At 34.5% G+C, this 19,407-nt stretch overlaps 2 protein-coding genes across 8 annotated transcripts in view; one reads left to right on the plus strand and one right to left on the minus strand.

Annotated features, from left to right (window-relative positions):
* Nucleotides 1-1,211, minus strand: part of LOC106869342 (NOP protein chaperone 1-like) — a 49,580-nt gene extending 48,369 nt beyond the window's left edge. The window contains exons 1-2 of one of the 2 annotated variants that reach the window (XM_052972111.1): nucleotides 1,119-1,207; nucleotides 822-1,013 (exon numbers count right to left, since the gene is read on the minus strand). In XM_052972111.1, coding sequence (XP_052828071.1) covers nucleotides 822-888 — 67 coding nt within the window. In that variant the 5' untranslated portion in view covers nucleotides 889-1,013; nucleotides 1,119-1,207. Of the gene's footprint in view, nucleotides 1-821 lie in introns of both variants that reach the window. The other variant, XM_052972107.1, reaches the window with a different exon arrangement.
* Nucleotides 1-19,407, plus strand: part of LOC106869098 (solute carrier family 41 member 1) — a 52,498-nt gene that overhangs the window by 5,198 nt on the left and 27,893 nt on the right. For 2 of the 6 annotated variants that reach the window (XM_014914630.2, XM_014914635.2), the window contains exons 1-3: nucleotides 1,340-1,448; nucleotides 5,935-6,422; nucleotides 19,262-19,369. In XM_014914630.2, the coding sequence (XP_014770116.1) occupies nucleotides 5,988-6,422; nucleotides 19,262-19,369 (543 nt within the window). In that variant the 5' untranslated portion in view covers nucleotides 1,340-1,448; nucleotides 5,935-5,987. Of the gene's footprint in view, nucleotides 1-382; nucleotides 744-1,339; nucleotides 1,449-1,530; nucleotides 1,552-2,873; nucleotides 2,962-5,934; nucleotides 6,423-19,261; nucleotides 19,370-19,407 lie in introns of those variants that run through there. The other 4 variants (XM_014914632.2, XM_014914633.2, XM_014914634.2 and 1 more) reach the window with 4 other exon arrangements.

The following is a 19,407-nucleotide window of genomic DNA, read 5'->3' on the forward strand; positions in this document are numbered from 1 at the left end:
GTTGTAACGCAGCTGTTCAACAACATCGTACGGAGGTCGATTTCAATTGACTAAAACCCTTAAAGGTGGTGACCCAGCATGACCACAGTCGAATGACTGAAATAAGTAAAAAGATTAACAAAGTACTAATACTTCCTAATGCAAACGAAATATATTTCTATACAGCTGTTTAATCCCTTGGTCCTAATTAGTTTCTTATTAAAAATAAAATTATTATTACATTTATTTATTTTACACATTCTGAATCTGATATTCAAAACAATAATTAGGAGACAGCTGGGTTTTTTTTTTTTTGTTTTAAAGAAATAAAATCAAAATACTGTAAGACATCTATTTAGTCCAGCGTTCGACTGCTTCTCCCAACAAGATTTAAACACAACTTAGGATCATAACAAAACATTTTTTACTATATTTTCTAGTCCAATGATTTATTAGATCGTTGTATATACTTGGAGTCACCTGTTGAAAAAAATGTAAGGTGAATTAATAACTTTAGAACGCAGAATATACAGAGCTGTTCATTATTATTGCAGGTCTCAGCTGATGAGACTAAACATCGATTTTAATAGCCAAGGTATTAAGAAAACAAAAAAGCCCTGTAAAGTAGCAAAGCGACAACTAAAACTCCATCCAGCATTACAAGTAAATAATCTGTGGGAATTAGGCTAACGTTTGCAAACAGTTGACGTGAAGAGTTGACATTCATGATTTTGTGAAGAATTTGTATTGATTAGAACGATCAGGTATTTTTCTTTTTTTTTTCTTTTTACATATATTCATTGTTATTTCAACAGGTAGCTTAGGATTAATAATACACTCACTTGAATTATTTTCAACTTCTAGTAATTCTTTGGAAATCGAAGCAGCTGTCTTTCTTTTTCGTTCCATTCGTGTTAATTTTCACGTGTTTATTGTACTGATTATGGTATAATGTTAGGCTACACGAAATTAAGCACATGTCTAGCCGGTGTGTAATCAGCTATAGCATCATTTAACATTCGTCCGACTCTGTTCTGCACATTATAAATAAGATATTCAAAATACGCATTATAATAAATAGAAGTTAGCTTATAAATTTCTTTATTTCCAATCTTATCGTTTCATTTTCATAAACTCACCATTCAACCGACACCATCTGAAGACAATTATTTTCATGTATTTTTGTGCCACATCGCCAAATCAAATGGTGGGATAGAAGACGTTAGAACTAATTTTCGATGTCGTCTCATCTTTTTCTTAACTTTAAAATTACTAGTCAAAAGGGTTAGTTTTAAGTTTATTAAGCCATTTTAAATTTAATATTTAAAATTTAAATATATATTAATAAAAAATAAAAGTGCATTTTAGAAAAAAATGTTAATCTCGAGTGAGCGGGAGACGAAACGAGATTTAACAAATGCAGTCGAAATATTACATGTTGGCATGTGTCAGTTTTGTTGTTGCTTGAGGTATTTATGAATGTTTTTTTTAAATATTTTGTTTCACTCTCATGTCATTTGTTTATATATGACATCTCTGACATCGTAACTGGGAATTATTTTATATAAGATGGTAAGGAACGAAATAAAATGTTTCAATTGTACTAAATCTTACTCAACATCTCAATAGTTTCCACGAATCATTGGATTTATGACAAACGTGTCAGAAATGTTCGGATGACTTTTCTCTGATATCTTTTTTCACATCATCATAAACTTATTTTAGTCTTACTGTTTTGAAAGTACTGTAGCTTTCTTCTACTCTTTTTTCTTCTTCTACTTTATATTAACTTTTGTTTACACGTTTCATTAAATCTGAGATTTTTTTCTTTTTTTTTCATATTTTGTGAGAACCGGTGATAATACAAGTATTAATCTCTGTCACGTCTCTACTCCATTGTAATTTTGAAAATTTTCATATGACATTTTATCTTTATTTTTGTCCCACACTCAGTGACGTGTATACGTGTGGAGATGTTTTTTTTAACCCTAGGTAGACTCTGATCCAGCGAATCCATGTTAAAAAACATGTCAGTAGATTTGAGGGCGATTTGGGTGTTATTTTTAACATATTCAATAGATACGTTAAAAATCTACATCGTGTGGTTTATGTCGTAGATATCTTTTAGATAGAAGTGTATTTATGCTTCTGCGACCAAAATGCGACAGGATGTACACATAAAAGTAACAATTGCCAAATGTCGCCGTATCCTACATGCATTGTGTACTCATTAGGATCCAAAGTGGTAACTACATTTGACATTACTGCCAAAGTGATAACAGTTTCTGACTTTAGTGCCAATATGCCAAATACTTCTGGCATTACTGCCAAAATAGTAACCACTTTTGACATTACTACCAAAATAGTAACCACTTCTGACATTACTGCCAAAGTTAATATGTTTTCATTAAGAAGCATTTCTCATTAAACTTTCCAAGACGACTGAGTGTTACTTAAGTGATTGACAATACTTACCCTTACAAAATTAATTTATCCATGTCTCATCAAAATCATATATCTTCCTGTATTTTACTTTGAAACCCATTAACATATAGAGCAGTTCTTAACTTACACCTCATTCTTCGTGTTTTTTTTTTACTTGCATGATTAATACTTAATGTGAATGACAATATTTCTTTGTAAGAAATGGATATCATATACCCATCTTTTAACATCATGCATATATCCAACTTAATATAATATCCACCTCTTCTTAAACATTCTTCAAATGATTATTTGTATGTAAGTATGCATAAATACAAAGTGATTCTTTGTATGCATGCATACATACAAATTAGATTTTGATTCTTAATATTAGTGAGTGTTAATGTGATTGTTTGTCATGTATTCTGTTCTTTCAGACATTAGCTGGAGAAGTAGATTTACCATGCTAGGAACTCATGCATGACAGTGTAAGAACATCTATTGTACCCCAGTTCCAAGGACAGCAAAGTGACTGATGTAAGGATTGCATTGAGAACAGTAAGTGAGTGTAAGACATCTAAGGCAATCCAGCAGGCAATGGAGCAGCTGAAAGACAAAGCCCTCCTTCAGGGTGTGGAATAAGACAGGACTGGATTTGCAAGCAGTACCAATGTGGAAACAGTGTACCTGGATGAAGCGAAAACAGTCAATGGAATAGAATGTCACTTGGCCGGACATCTGGAAGTGGGACCCACAAAGGATCAAGTTCATAATCCAGGGTATCATTGATGTCCTCTCCAGCTCATTTAACCTGTTAATGTAGGGCTTAGTGAAAACACTTGCATGTCATTTGTTTCTAAGATAGGCATCCTCAAGCATAGCTTAAGCAGCTGCTCCAAGGCATTGTGTAAAAGATACAAATCAACAAAGAGACAAATCAGCAAAGAGACAAATCAGCAAAGAGATCAGTAGGGCAAAAATGCCATCGATACAGCTAGAAGTATAGTTTTGTGAAACAGAGAGACAGGCCAATGAAAAGACCCAAGGGCAATTCCAATTGATTACTTTCCACAGTATGGAGCTAAGTGATGGAAGTTGATTTGGTGAAACAGCTAAAGTTTCCTGTGCACATCACACAGAGCTTACTGAGACTAGATATTATCTTGGTTTCCAGTGCAACAAAGCAGCTAGTCTTACTGAAGATAACTGTAACTTTGGAGAAGCTGAAGAAGGTTCAAGACAGGAAGCGAACCAGATACCAGTTGTCAGAAGAATGGATGGAGAGCAAACATTCCTGACTACTGCCCTCCAGTGGAGATTAGTAGTCATGGATTTGCAGATTGTACTCTGAGTAAGGCCTGTGGAACTCTGGGCATTTCAGGAACCTCCATAAGAGCCATCAAGAACAACATAGAAGTTACTGAGAAAATATCTATATAGCTCTGGCTGAAAAGAGGTGATTAGGAGTTCAGTAGAATGCCACTTGGACACAAGCCATGGCTTCATCAACCCAAGTTAATCACCTGGACAAGGGTGTATGCTGTATGACACAAAATACAGAGTAATTTCAGGATACAACACTGATAGTGTGACCAAGTGTCACATCTGTAGATAGATGATGAACTGATTGTTTGACATGTATTCTTTTCCCAAAAACATTAGCAGTGTAAGTAAATCTTGCTTAGAACTCATGCCATACAGTGTCTAGATAGTTTTCTTCCTTCTATATCCAAGAATGAGTTCCTTATTTCTTCATCCTCTCCAAAACATCAATCTTCCTACAATGTTGATATTGATTTGGCATTCACTGTTTTTGTTCCCTTGGTAGGAAAATTGCGTAATGCTTACAAAGGAGATGTATCAATTTTGGCAGGTGAATCAGTAGTACTTTACTAATGACACAATGTCTGTAGCATTCCTATTTTAATTAAGTAGTTAATAGCAGGAAAGGTGTTCAGCTGTAAAACCATTATCTAAATTTGCAAAACTGCACAACCTATACAAACACAGAAAAATAAAATGCAAAACAATTGTTTTTGTTTTTTTCTTTGTTGGTTTCTTTTGCACCAGTTTTGATAGAAATGTTCTGATCTCCACAAATATAAGTTTAGAATTTCAACACACAAGACAGAAACTTTTGGAATAAATCGAATCTAATTTAGATCACATGAAGAGCAGCTGGAGAGTTAGCAGTTCTGAAAAGCTATCTACCTCCTGTCAGTACAGGTGTTGTGTCAGACTATATCTAAGTACAGTCATAGTTACACAAAATCCCTTATGTTGAGAAGCTTTTTCTTCTTTTCAGCTGAATAATTGAACTCTGACACTGAAGCGATAACAACCTTGAATAGTCTTAATCAACATATAAAATGTATGCAAGGCTAATATTAGCATATGAATGACATTTATATCTCCCAGAAAGCAATTAATATAATTCTTTTCATTATTCAATAGCTTGTATCTAATGCTGTTTTCAATATTCATTCTTGTATCAGCAGTCAGTTACAGTTTTCATTAACACCTGTTAACTTTGTTCAGTTTTACATTGTTTATTCTAGTGCATTTGAAGCCAAATTATTACATACCACCTATGGGCCTCATTTGAACCATATTTTCTGCACTTTGTTCCAGTTCTTTTCACAGATTCATAAAAATGAGCTTTCTCGTGTTATCTCTAATCTATGTACATATAAGTGAGAGTTTGAGGAAGAAGATGAAAACCCTTTAGACAAAGAGAAGAGTTGGCATCATTTTCCACTAAGCTATGTATTCAGCCTGGCTGTGAATTGAAAAAAAAAAAACGAAACAAAAGCACGCATGGCAAAGTTAGTGGCAGACGATGATTAAAATCATGGTGTTACTGACATGGATGATTTTTAATATCAATATTCAAAAGCTTCTAAGTGTTCTGGCTGATTTATTAAGTGAAATCAGATCCCAGATGACTCCACCCAAATTAGTAATTTATTGTTATTATAATAGTTGTTGTAACATGTATGTTTCAAAGCTGCTGTGGGTTGTAGTTAAGTTAATGTTAGTATTATATATTCATACTCATTAATTAACCAGTTCTCAAATTCATAAATCTTCCTCTATAAATTTGCAACCATTCTACAATACATGGCTGTGTATTTAAAAAGTTCACTTCCCAGCCACGTATTTCGAGTTCAGTTCTACTCACTGCACAACTTGAATGCCCTGTGAGTAATAAAGCCTTGTGAGTAATAAACTAACTGAAAAAATGTCATCAACTCTATATGTGTGTGTACTTGTTTAAATTTACACATTTTTGATTATTGCTGAGCAGCGACATTGTTGTCATTTCTCCTGTCAACAAGTTGTCCACTGGCTTCATATTTTTGAAGATGTGGGTTAAAAGATCCTTAAAAATCAGGTAAATGTTTGCAAGAGGAAGAACATTCAGCTGTAAAATATTGCCTCAATAATACATTTGTCTGACCCATGTAAAGATGATACAAACATTTACGTGAATCGTGATTTATCTTTTTTTTTTTGTTTGTTTTATTTCAGAGCAACATCCATTCAACTTTTGAGATTAGAAATGCAAATTTTACTATGGGAAAATGTCTTCCAGTCCAGAACATGAAAACAAAGTTCGACGTAGGATAATGGTTCCACGAATCAGCCATGAAAGCTCGAGTGGCATTGCCAGTGAAAAAGATTCCAAAACAGCCCCGTATGATTTAAAATCTAGTCACTCAACTAATATGCCTGAGGAAATTCCTCTATCAGACTTTAGGAATGGGAATGAAAACCTGCATTTAGAAGGTGCAGCCAATAGTCTTCTGTTGGATGAAGACTTGACTAGTGATATAAAAGCACCGTTGTTACCATTGCAGGAAGATGACCATTCCCTTGAAGATGAAATTGAAATAGAAGTAAAAACTTTATCAGAGAGTGATGAGAGTGCACTTAGTATTTGTCTGCAAGTCTTCATACCATATATCATTGCAGGGTTTGGCACGGTTGGTGCCGGTATGGTGTTAGATATTGTCCAGGTGAGTCATATACTTTATTAACATAGCAGAACTTTTCAGGTGTTTACTCAGGCAAGACAACAATATATTTTTCAGACATTTGCTTCTTTCTACAATTGTGAGTTTTAAGATGATAGATTATTAACTAGGGTTATTATTTCAAATCTTTTTAGAACTAATTGTTTTGTAAACTTCACTGTAGTACATTACAGTAAAGATACTTTACTCTAATGTCCTCAGCATCTACTTTGTACAAGTGTGCTAATAGTAAGATGAACTAGCCATTCCTTTCAGAATTACCTGAATCCAAAGAACTAAATCTATTTTGTAATATTTAATGAATGAGAAATAGCTTTTTTTCTGTCCCCTTTGAATAAGACATTGATCTACCACAGGTAGCTTTTCACATAAGTCCAAACTACACTAGCATAGAAAATGGACATTAAATGACGACGATGACAATGATGGCCTTCTTGATGATCCTCTTTCAAACTTTTCACATTGTGTGACAGTGTGACTACTATGGACATAAAGATTCTAGACAAAATAATAAGCAACAACTGACTGATTGGCATGAAATCACTGGCCAACACACACCATCATCTACACACAGACATACTTCTACTGCTATTACTGTGGCCTCTGCTCCTTGGAGATGGTTGATCCTGAACTACTTTCACTCAGGCCCATCTGACTTAAAGCATTAAAAAAAAACACATTTACTAATTCCTGCTTACTCTATTAACTTATACCATCTGCAGTATCTACTTATAATTTGGTGAACCAATGAGAGAGCTTCTGTATGGTTACTTAGCTGCTAGAAATAGCAATCAAATCTTCAAATTACACCTTACCTTCTTTAAAAAAGAGAAAAGACTTATTAAATAATGTAATCCAGGCTATAATATGCTGCCAGAAAAATAAGACATGGAATAGTCTTTGCTGAAACACCTTGGATCATTGATCTGCTTAATCAGGGGACCAAACAACAACAGCCTATAGCAACTTTGATGGAATTGGCTGTTGGAAGCTATGTCTTGGTCAAAGACAAATTAGCAGCCCCTCATTTGATCATCTGGTACCTTTCCAACTAAACCATGAGGATTCTCTCAAGAAGAGAGCAACCAACCTTAAAAATATTTTCTCCAACAATATATGTAATATCAAAATTTGTATCCTCATTCTATCAAAATGATTGTCATCCAAGCTAGCTGAGAAAAATGGAGGTGAAACAGTAAAATATAAGTTATTAATATCGTCTTTGGTAACTTCCCATTTGCTTTGTCTTGATATTTTTCAGTTAAAACATTAAAACATAAACTTGCTGAAATGTTGTGAAACAGGATTTTTCACATAAAAAGCACCCATGCCAATGCCATGTAAAATGCACCCAATTTGGTGCCACATAAAATGCACCCAGTACACTCTGTTTAGTGGTTGACATTAGGAAGGGCGTCCAGCCATAGAAACCATGCTATATCAGACAATTAAAACCTAGTGCAGCTCTTCAACTGGTCAGCTCCTGTCAAACTGTCCAACCTATGCCGGCATGGAAAATGGATGTTAAATGATGATGATGATAAGATAACAGACATTGTTTTGACTGTACTAGTAAGACCCATTTAAAAGGTAAAATCGCTTTGTTTAGTTGTCAGGCCCATACTTTCTCTCTATGGATTATAATTCCAAAATGATTGAGGCTCTATGTGGTTACTCAACTGCTAGAAATATCATCTAATTCTCCCTTAAACCACACTTTGCTATCTTAAAAATGAATACATTGGATTATGTTATCTGGGGTATTCTATTCCAGAAGAGAAACGGGTATGGTCATGGTTGAAGCATCCTTTGGTCACAGCTATGTCTTCCTCATTAGATTTCTCTTGTGGAACATTAACAAAACAACTTCAGATTTATGAGATGTACTGTTATATAGAATACATATTAATTCATATATTTTAATCATTGTCATCAACATTTTATATCTGCTTTTTTTTTTCAACTTTTCTTTCCATGCTGGCATGGATTGGATGGGTTGTAATGATTCAAATCAGTTCTTATTCAGACTTACTACCATCCTAAACAGGTTGGAGAACCCCATCTCACACATATTTTTCTCCATTTTGGTTTGTATTCTATGGCTGGATATCAATTCCTATCACCAACCACTTTATTGTGTGCTGGGGGCATTTTATCTTGACACTAGCACTAGCAAGGTTGTCAGTCATATCACATCCTTGGCATGATAAATTCTGTAGTGCAGGTGTCATAATAATATATTACATAATTTCACATGTTTTATCTACAACACTGGATGATTTAATCTAGATATTAACTAATATATACATATTTTGATTGTACTGAATGAGACCAGACTTGGTTGTTATTATTGATACTTATTGATTGGTGTAACTACATATCCTCTATAGGAAATTACAAGCACTTAATTATTTTAGAGCAGAACTAAGTATATATTAGAATGATATTAGATGTTATAAGACACCAATTTAAACAAAAATGACAGGCCCTGTTTTTCTGTTTCATATCAGAGCTTATAATGTTTAATATCATTTTATATTGAAAAATCTTCATAGTTAATTTCATAGTATTATTGCTCATCACAAGCATTGAACTGAGGTGGGTGTCTTATTATGTTGACTATAAACTGAAACAATATATAATATTTATATATGTAGTTGTTGTTTAGCCCAGGTTGGCTCTGAGCAGTACTATGATTAAAGATATTCCACTCTTGACCATTCCATACCTGTTTTTCTTGTATTTGTGGAACTACATTGTACATTGTCCCCTTTCCTAAGACAGTGGGGTGCGATTTGAAGAAAATTTGCTTGTTATTTTTAGGAATTCAAGTGATTGTGAAATTCTCACATTGGCTCATTATATATATAATGATAAAATATCTTGTTAGGATAAGTAACTGACTAATAATCTTTGTCATCGTCATCATTTAACATAGCTTTTTCCATGCTGACATGGTTTGGATATTTCAACAAGGATAGACACACTCGAGGGTTCCGATAGGTTCTATGTCTGTTTTGGCATGGTTTCTACAGCTGGATGCCCTTCCTGATGCCAACCACTTTATAGAATGTACTGGTTGCTTTTTACATGGCAGCAGCACTGGTGAGGTCATCTAATACTTGAGTGGAGGTCATCTAATACTGAGTGGAGTATAGTATAGAAGGACAGGAACAGGCTACTTGCTGAAGAGGTGAAATCATGGCTTGCTTACCAGGAAAGAGGGATAAAGAAAGAGAGAGAGGTGAGATCGAGGTATAAGGGGAATATGAGAGAGAGAATAGGATAGAGGAGCAGAAAAAGCGGATGTGTAAGGAAGTGCACTGAGTGAGAAAAGTGAAACAGATGATTAAAGATAAGGAATGCATAGAGTATCAGTTCAGCAAGAGGAAGTGAAGGAAAGAAATAGGGTGGTATAAAGGATTGATGGAAGAGTGGGTGTTAGAGGATAAGTTGTTGGGGAAGGCTTGACAGAATTTCAGTTTGGCTAAGATGGACAGATCTTGTGAAGATGAAAATAGCAAACAAATAAAAAAGGATTGTCTACATTTCTTATTGGTACTTAAAAGAGTGGGGGTGGTAGGTATTGTTTTGAAATCGGTCATATGGTCATCTGACAAGCAATATTTACATGGTTAGAGTTTCCTGTCTCAGATTAATGTGTAAAGTTTCCTGTCTCAGCTTAATATAAATGTATAGGAAATTCATGTACTCTTTGCTGTGTGTTGTATAATTTATAAGAAATTGTATTGAACTTCCCCAAGTTCAATACAATTGTGACTGGGTTGTAAAGTACCAGATTAAAATAGTTCTTATATTAAAGAGCTGATACTTAATTCCTCTCTGAGAAAGCTACTAGCTTTCGCAGCTTCTAATAAAATGTCATCAAACCACATAGAGCCACAGTACAAACACTAACAAAAGCTATTGTCTATTCATATACAAATGCATCCACATAAAATTCAAGTGACTCATTACGCACAGTCACAGACATACTGTCACATGTATGTATACGTAAATGGTGCTTATGTATATATATACCAAACACCAGCCCCCTAGACACATACATTAACGAAAGTAAATATGTTGGGTTTCTTTGTCTCCTTCACACATGTACATGTACAAATATATGTAGCCACATAGACAAGCACTCAAGTCCCGTAAATTTTCTCTCATGTGTATGCGCGTGTGTGTGTGTATGTGTGTATATGTATGTGTGTGTGTTTGTATATATATATATATATATATATATATATATATGTTTGTGTGTGTATATACACACACACACACACACACACACACACGCATTTGCAAGATAACTTTGTGCGATTAACCACATTATGCAGATGCCATGTTTACTTTGATAGATAGAGAGAGTGTAATTGCATGGCTAATCAATGGAGAATTATATATAAAGAAATGAGTGAAACATGCTGATTCATGTATTTATATATTTAGACCAGGCCTAGCTACTTTAATCACAGAAAGTTTTTTGAGGTCTTTGTCTTTCACATATCCAATTAGTAACATCTGTGCACTGGAGAAAATTCAGTTGAGTAATTTGTAGCTTGTGTCAGTGTAAAAATATATTATTATTGTCAAAATAATAATGGTAATAATAATAATGTACCCCTGTAATTATAGGAACCATCCCTAAAGATTTGAACAGATTGATAGAGGAAATAGGCATAAAACTTAGTTTAGTACAATTCCAGAAAACAGTGTTATCAGTGACAGCTAGAATACTTAGGAGGGTTCTTGGCATCTAAGGTTATTTGTAACTTGATGTTAGGAATTTTCCTTTTTCCAACAGTCTAATCTGTTGTGCGTATATGCAATAATAATAATAATGATGATGATGATGATGATGATTTCAAATTGTGGCACAAGGCCAGCAACTTCAGAAGAAATAAGTTGATTATATCAACCTCAGTGTTCAACTAGTGCTTATTTTATTGACCCTGAAAGGCAAAGCCAATCTTGGCGCAATTTGAACTTGGAATGTAAGGATGGATGGAATGCCGCTAAGCATTTTGCTTGGTGTGCTAATGGTTGTTCTACCTCACTGCCCTAATAATAATAATAATAATAATAATAATAATAATAATAATATAAAAGATGGGCTACAGCAAATATTCTGCTTAATACCACAGATTTGCTTGTCGGTTGTTTGACCTTAACCAGTTGAGCATGTCCCTTGGTGGCTGATGGTATGTGCATCTCTGATCATGAGCAGAAATAGTGGGGGAGCATCATAGCCATGTGTTGAGAGGAATTCTTTGGGGTTTGAATAATTCACCTTTGGAAACATGGGTGTTTTGCTCAACATCCTTAAACAAACCTTATTCAGGGACCTTTTGAGCGGGATGGGCTACTTGACCTGAAGAAATTCTAACTGGGCCCCATCTGCGAGGTCATGTGCTGTTTATCTTGATATGAAATCACCATGTCACGCACATATGGTTGTGATGCATGTGCCTGGTGTACCTTTATCAGACGGGTAGTCATGATGAGTATATTGAGCTTTGTATATTTTACCCCAGTGTCACTTTGATGGCATGCTCTGCTCTCTCACTCAATAATAATAATAATAATAATAATAATAATAATAATAATACAGGTTGCCAAGGCACACTAGACAGAATTCATTAGAGAATTTTGTATTTTAAGTTGAGATCATTCTGGAGTTGACTTCTTTTCATTCATTCCCTTAGTTTTATTTCTTTAGTCAGGAGGACTCTGCTAAAGGTACCATGTGTGTATCAATAACAGTCTGTAACAAGCATATGCAGAATTCATTTGGTCTGTGTCCACTCTCTTGCAAATGTGTAGCTTTTTTCTGATGTTTAGAACTCATAAACATTAGAGCTAATAGATAAAATCCAAGACTAATAAGCTAAACTGCATGCTTTAGTGCAATGGCTCTCAACTGGGGTTCATATGGTCCTTGGAGGGCCATATAAGATTTTGTTGTTAAAATTTACATACAATAAACTGGTTTTATTTCTACTATACACAAAATATTTCAACATTTTTTATGCAATTCCTAATAATATTTAATTATAAAAATAGGGGTGTTTAGAAACTAGTAGGCTATGAGGGTCCCTGCCTCTGAGTAAAATAAGAATCAAAGAGGTCCATAGGTAAGAAAATGGTTGAGAACCACTTCTTTAGTGTATCACTTAAGTAAAAACTCTGTCTGGAATCATTCTTGCAATAGACTATAAAATACTTGTTAATTGTTGTTGTTTAGTAGCAGCACCAGAGGTAAACTGTCAAATTCATTCCATGTTATAATTAAGATTAATATCTTTGAACTTGTCACCTATTAAATGATGTAAAGGGAAATTCATCTATTAAATTGGATGGATGGTGCAAATATATAGAGCCATGTTAGCTAGTTTATGATCTTATAAATATACTAGTGAATCCCCCAAAAAACTAACCCAAAAGAAGTCATTTGAACCTTGGAAGTAAGAAACATTATTTGAATTTTTTTTTCAATATACTGATGTTTTCAGCGGAAACTTAAAACAATTGGAATGTTCTAAAGTTACCAGTATTCCTTCTGGGCAAAGAAGTAGGTCAGCTGCAATGAACATGAAATGAAACCTAATACTAAATTTCCATACATGTGTTATAATGTTGACAAAATAATCTAATTAATCTATTCACTTCTATGGGTACATTTAAAGTCTTAAATATATGTATAAAGGAAGTAAAAAATTATTCATATGCACATCATATTGCGTGATGAAAAATTATTTTCTCATTTCTTTATTGCCCATAAGGGACTAAACATAGAGGGGACAAACAAGGACAGACAAAGGGATTAAGTCGATTACATCGACTCCAGTGCGTAACTGGTACTTAATTTATCGAGCCTGAAAGAATGAAAGGCAATATTGGCGGAATTTGAACTCAGAACGTAATGGCAGATGAAATACCGTTAAGTATTTCGCCCGGCGTGCTAACGATTCTGCCAGCTCGCCGCGTGATAAAAGTTAACAACATGGAATAATGAAAGTAAGCTTTTTGAAGTTGAAGTTTACTGGTATTATACACAAATGGACATACATGCAAATGGGTATACAGGGAAAAGTAGCTCAGTTCTACATGAAATGTGGGACATTCGCAAATGATTGTGAATTTTCTTAGTTCAGACTTAAATACTGTATACAATCTATACAAAAAAAACAAAAACACACATTTTTCTTTTAAAATAATCTTGCGATTAACTCGAGATAGGATTTAGGCCTCAGTTAATTTGTATGTATTCAGAACAATCAAACACTTTACTCAGAATTTATATATCAAGAGAAATATTCAGAACTAATTATTCAATGTTGTTATAGATATGTGAATAAGTGTATGAAAGAAATTATGTAGCATAGAAATTCACATCAAAATTATGTTCCACATATTTAGTCTCAAGGTTAAAATCATAAATTATCTAGAATTACCGTATTTTTTTATGTATAATAGATACATACTTTCTGTCCAGATTTTTAAACTTTAAATTTTAGGAGTACATTTTATGTAAGAACAAAATTTTACTAATTTTTTTTTTCTCACCCAAATGATGCAGACATAGATGTATAGTTAAGAAGTTTGTTTTGTAACTACATAGGATGAGCTCCATTGCATGACACTTTGGGTGAGTGTCTTCTGCAATAGCTTCAGGCCAACAGAAGCATTGTGAGTAGATTTGGTAGACAGAAACAGGAAGAATTGACATCACGTAAAAGTTGTAAGAAGATGACACTGTCATACAAGCAAGGAAATGATGATGACAATGAAATATGTTATCATATTTAAGGTGACATGAACTAATTAAATGTTATTTATTGCCCAAACTAACTGATGTGAGATTAAGAGTTAAGATTACTATAGTAATTTTTTTCATATATTGGCACAAGGCCTGAAATTTATGAGTCAGGGTAGTCAAAAAAGATGAAAAGCAAATTCAGCTTTGGCAGAATTTGAAGTCAGAATGGAAAACTGGAAGAAATGCCACTAAGCATTTTTTTCAAGCATGTTCAGCACAACCAGCAGTTGTGTATCCTGTGGAATTTCTGTCAGCCATTAGTGTGGAAGACAAAAATGTAATGCCTTCATGATCAAAAATACCATTTAAATTGTTTTATATGAAAATTTAATTAATAAATTATTAATAAGGATGATTGAAGCCTGGTGTAGCCATCTGGTTTCACCAGTCCTCAGTCAAATCGTCCAGCCCATGCTAGCATGGAAAGCGGACGTTAAACGATGATGATGATGATGATGATGATACATGGATAATATAAGGATAATACAAAATCCTGTTGATGTAAATATAAAACCGGAAACAAAATAAAAGCGTCTGTTCCTGAAATACTTCAGTTATTATAATGAACTAGTACTATATAGGTTTCTGCTGAAAGAATAAAAATATTTAAGTGGAAGTATTTACATTCTACATTATATCTTTTATATCTTTCCATACTTATTGGCTTTTCATAGCAGATACACTTTTTAGTGTACACCAGTAAAGTTCAAAGGTTAATTTTGAATTTACTTATTGTTTACAGTATATGTGAACTTTTTCAATGTTTTGTAAACAGTAATAACAAATCAGTATATGAACAGCTTTTGTACATTATCTTCATTATCATTTTGATGTCTACTTTTTTCCATGCTTTCTTGGGTCAGACAAAGCTCATTGAGGCAGATTTTCTGCAGCTCCCAGGTTTCTTGGATGGTTATTCATTGGAGTATTAAATAGGCTTGACCTTGCTTAACTTGTGTGATTGAACAAGAACTGGTGCTTTCAACATGCTGTGGTCATAAGCTGTACATGACTCGCTTACAGCCATGTATCAGTCTGTCTGTCTGTCTGTCCATCCGTCTGTCTGTCTATTTATCTGTGTGTATATATATTATCTGAAATGTACAGTATTATATATTCATCACGGCTGATGTTACCAATCGGTTTTGCGTAAGGATTATAATGGAGTGTTAGGTAACACTACAATTATATAACCTTACGCTCATCAGAGTTAGTTGATATGGAAAGAAATATAGCAACTGCTCTCTATTCCTTTGCACGAACACGATTGGTAAGATCAGCCATGATGGTTATATAATACTGTTCATTTTGGATAATATACTCACTCTAATGACTGTTATATGAGTGCATTTTTTCCCTCTCTTATGGTCTCTTAGATGACTCACATATGTGTGTGTGTGTATGTAGGTATGTATATATATATATATATATATATATATAATGTATGTATATATGCATATACAGGGTGTTGTGGGTAAATTGTCACCATTTTATATTTTTAATTTCGTGCATTGTTTGTTTTTGATTTTGTTGACTACACAGTATAGTAGGATCAGTTGGGCATCATCTATGAGAAAAACTACATCATGACACAATTCATTCTGACAGAAATTTGGAAATGACATGCTTTACTGCTTGGCATTCATGCCAGAAGCTCCAATACGAACATTTCAGAGTGTTTGAGTGTCAATCTGAGGACAGTGCAGAGGATTCAGAAAGAGTTTGATGAGTCTAATGGTGATTACGAAGGTACAGCAGCTCGCAAAACTCACTCTAATCATTCTGATAAGAAAAGAACTGAATTTGTTGGTGAGATCCTGGCCATGATTGATAACATGTCAATGACATGTTAGTGACACTGCCATGGCAGTATCTGAGTTTCTTATCAGGTAGGTAGTGTATGAAGACGTTCGATATTCCTCATACAAGATGAGAAAGGGCCAATTTTTATCCCAAGCCATCAAGGACAAGAGGGAAGACCATGCTACGAAGCTTTTGAACAAACTCAAGCATCCCCTCCAACCGAACATGCTTTGGTTTTTCTCAGACAAGAAAAATTTCTGCCAGGATCAGATGGTGATCACACAGAACGACTGTTAGCTTGCCATGTCCTTAAGGTATGTACCAAGAGTGATAAAAATCAAACATCCAGTCAACATCATGGCCTTTGGAGTGATCACTAGTGATGGCAACGTTATGCCTCCATCTTTCCATACGGCCTCAGACTTAACAGAGAGGACTACACCAAGTTCCTGGAGGAGGTAATGCTGCCCTGGATCAAGAGGGTTGCTGCTGGAAGACCCGATGTCTGGCAATAGGATTCTGCACAATGCCACACAAGCAGGAAACCCCATCATGGCTGTCAGACCACATCACCCTTAACATCTGGCCACCTAACTCCCCAGACAGCAACCCCCTAGGTTATTATGTGTGGGGCGCAGTTGAGCAAGAGGCCAACAAAATTCCTTGTAATGCCAATGATGAACTGAAGGCAAGGATTATGGCAGCATTCACCAACTTAAACAAGGAGACTGTCCAGAAGAGTTGCAGGAGATTCCAAAGTTGTCTGGAGGCCGTGGTTGAAGCCAATGACAATTTTATTGAATAAATTTACCCTTTTGTATTTCAAGATATCTCAATGTAATTTTGGTAAATATATCTTAAAATGAGATGTCTGTGTTATTTTTGTTTTTGCATAATTTAGACAACAATTTATTTACCACACCCTGTATGTAGGAATTTCAACCATGTTTCGTGGTCTGCTACCACAACAGCTCCTTTATAGGATCCAGTTAGCTCAAGACATCATCAGGAGGAACCACGTCCGGTTTCGGCCCCTACTCCTCTACCGTTTTGATGTGGCGGGGCCACCCCCTTTCGGAGGTGTCTTCAGCTCTGGTGTTGGGTGCATGTCTTCTTTCACTGTTTGTGACTGTTCTAATTCAACTGTGGAATGTCCCTCGCTATGGTTATTTTCCAGGAGGTTCTGGCCACAAATCTCCCTTTATTTTTCAATACTGTATCTTCTATTCCCATCTCTTTCCCTCTTTCTCAGGACTGTTATTATCTCCAGTATCACTCCCTTATAATAAGCATGTATCTCCTTGGTATCTCATTCTCCTTCCTACACAGACTTTCATTCTGCTTCCAATTTTCTTTCCTTATCTCTATCTCCCTTATGTTATTTATATTACAATCAGATCCAGAAAAACTCTCAAACTGCTCACCATCTTTCACTTTTTTTTACTTATTCTCCTTCCCCTGCTGTACAACTACTTACATTTTTCTCTCTTTTGATCCTCTATTCCTCTTCTTCACTGTCTTTTTTTTTTCTTTCACTCTCTTTCTCTATTCTCTCATAGTGCTTTTATTCTGTCTTGCTTACATATAATGCTTTGTTCAACAGTAATATTTGTTTATATATCTAAATGTTAGAATATTAATTTTCATAAACCTTGTTTTGAACTAATTTTGTTATTCTACCAATTTGCAAGTTTTTTGTTTGTTTAAATAATGATATAATGTTGATTTGAGAATGTATTAACCTGAAACTTGGAGTAATCTACAAGCCCTTATTCTTTTACAGTTAATATTATACATCATGTATTGAGTACTTTTTCCTCATGTTTTGATAAACACACACAAGACAAGGGATTATATACAAAACCCAAAACTTTCACTGAGAGCTATGCTGTTGCTTTCTAGAAGTTGCAGTTAAATCTCCTTCAAATAATATTGTGTTAAAAAGGAAAAGGGCATATTAAATAATTTGTCCTATGTATCGCTAAAAGGGAGAGATGGTCAAAGCTGGAATACCTTTTAATCATAGACCTGCTCATTCAGGGTTTTCTTGAGGTTAAATAACAGCTACAACAACCACACACACAGGAGGTAAAATAAACAAAGTCAAACTTACAGAAATATACTCAGACTATTCATATTTGGCAAACATAAAATAAAACAATATTTATGTACAAACAATATATTAGATCCCTTGTGAATCATGCTAGCCTTGCTTGGGTCCCCTTAATCTTTGTACAGAAAATCCAAAAAGACAACAAGGTATACAAAATAACGCCATTCACAACCTCACAGGTTATATATAAATTCCCAAAGACCACCTACTCAGCCAAACAAAAATTACAATATATAAAGGACCACTTTGACACGTGAGGGGCCCAGTTTGTGGCTGCAGCAAGTTGTTACCTCTACAGTTTCTGCCACTATGTTGATAATCACTGACAAATATTTCAGAACACTGTATCTTGCACTCAGTCAAAATACTCAGCTATAATATCAATAGCTTCATTAGACCTGAACACCATGTTGGGATTGCATACAAGTGATTGTAAGTGCAAAGTAACAATAGCTGTTGAATTTTGTCGAAGTCCACCCTGCCTACTTCTGCTGTGTTGGTCATCACTAACATTTACAGGCATATGAGCCAACAAAGGTGTCTCTACATGATCACTTGATTTACTAGAAATAAAAGCCAAATATATCTCAGTTCACACTGAACCATCATAGACAAGGAAGACACATGATGAACCGCCATACGACGCTGAATGTGCTAGAAATATCAGATCTTCTGCAAACCACATGTTAACATCTTCAACAAAGAATATAGTATGCATTGTTGCATTAATCTGTAAATCACACATTTGCAGTAATCTGTAAATCGCACTTAGTTATTGTAGTTAGAGTACTTACATGCAATGGGTCTGCTCTCTTACAGCTAACCAGGGGTTACATAACAATTTTTTGCATTATACTGGGTGTCCACAAAGTTTGGGTACATGGAGTAAATAAAATCATAACATAAACAATTAAATATAAGAAATAATAATTTCTTAAAGTATGTGTTAATCCCCATGTACCCAGACTTTGTGGACACTCTGTAGAACTTGCTTTATGATTTGGTAAAAATAAAGTCAGAAATTAACTCTTTAAAATATTTTTTGGTAATTCTTATTTTATTTTTATACTTTTCCAGCATTGGAATGTATTCCAGCAAGTTCCTGAAGTATTCATTCTTGTACCAGCTTTGTTAGGTTTGAAAGGCAACCTTGAAATGACCTTAGCATCTCGGCTTTCTACACAGGTAAAAGTTACTTCATTGCTTTTATTTAGGTTATAGAA

The sequence above is a fragment of the Octopus bimaculoides genome, chromosome 1, assembly GCF_001194135.2.
Source record: "Octopus bimaculoides isolate UCB-OBI-ISO-001 chromosome 1, ASM119413v2, whole genome shotgun sequence".
Taxonomy (NCBI): Eukaryota; Metazoa; Mollusca; class Cephalopoda; order Octopoda; family Octopodidae; genus Octopus; species Octopus bimaculoides.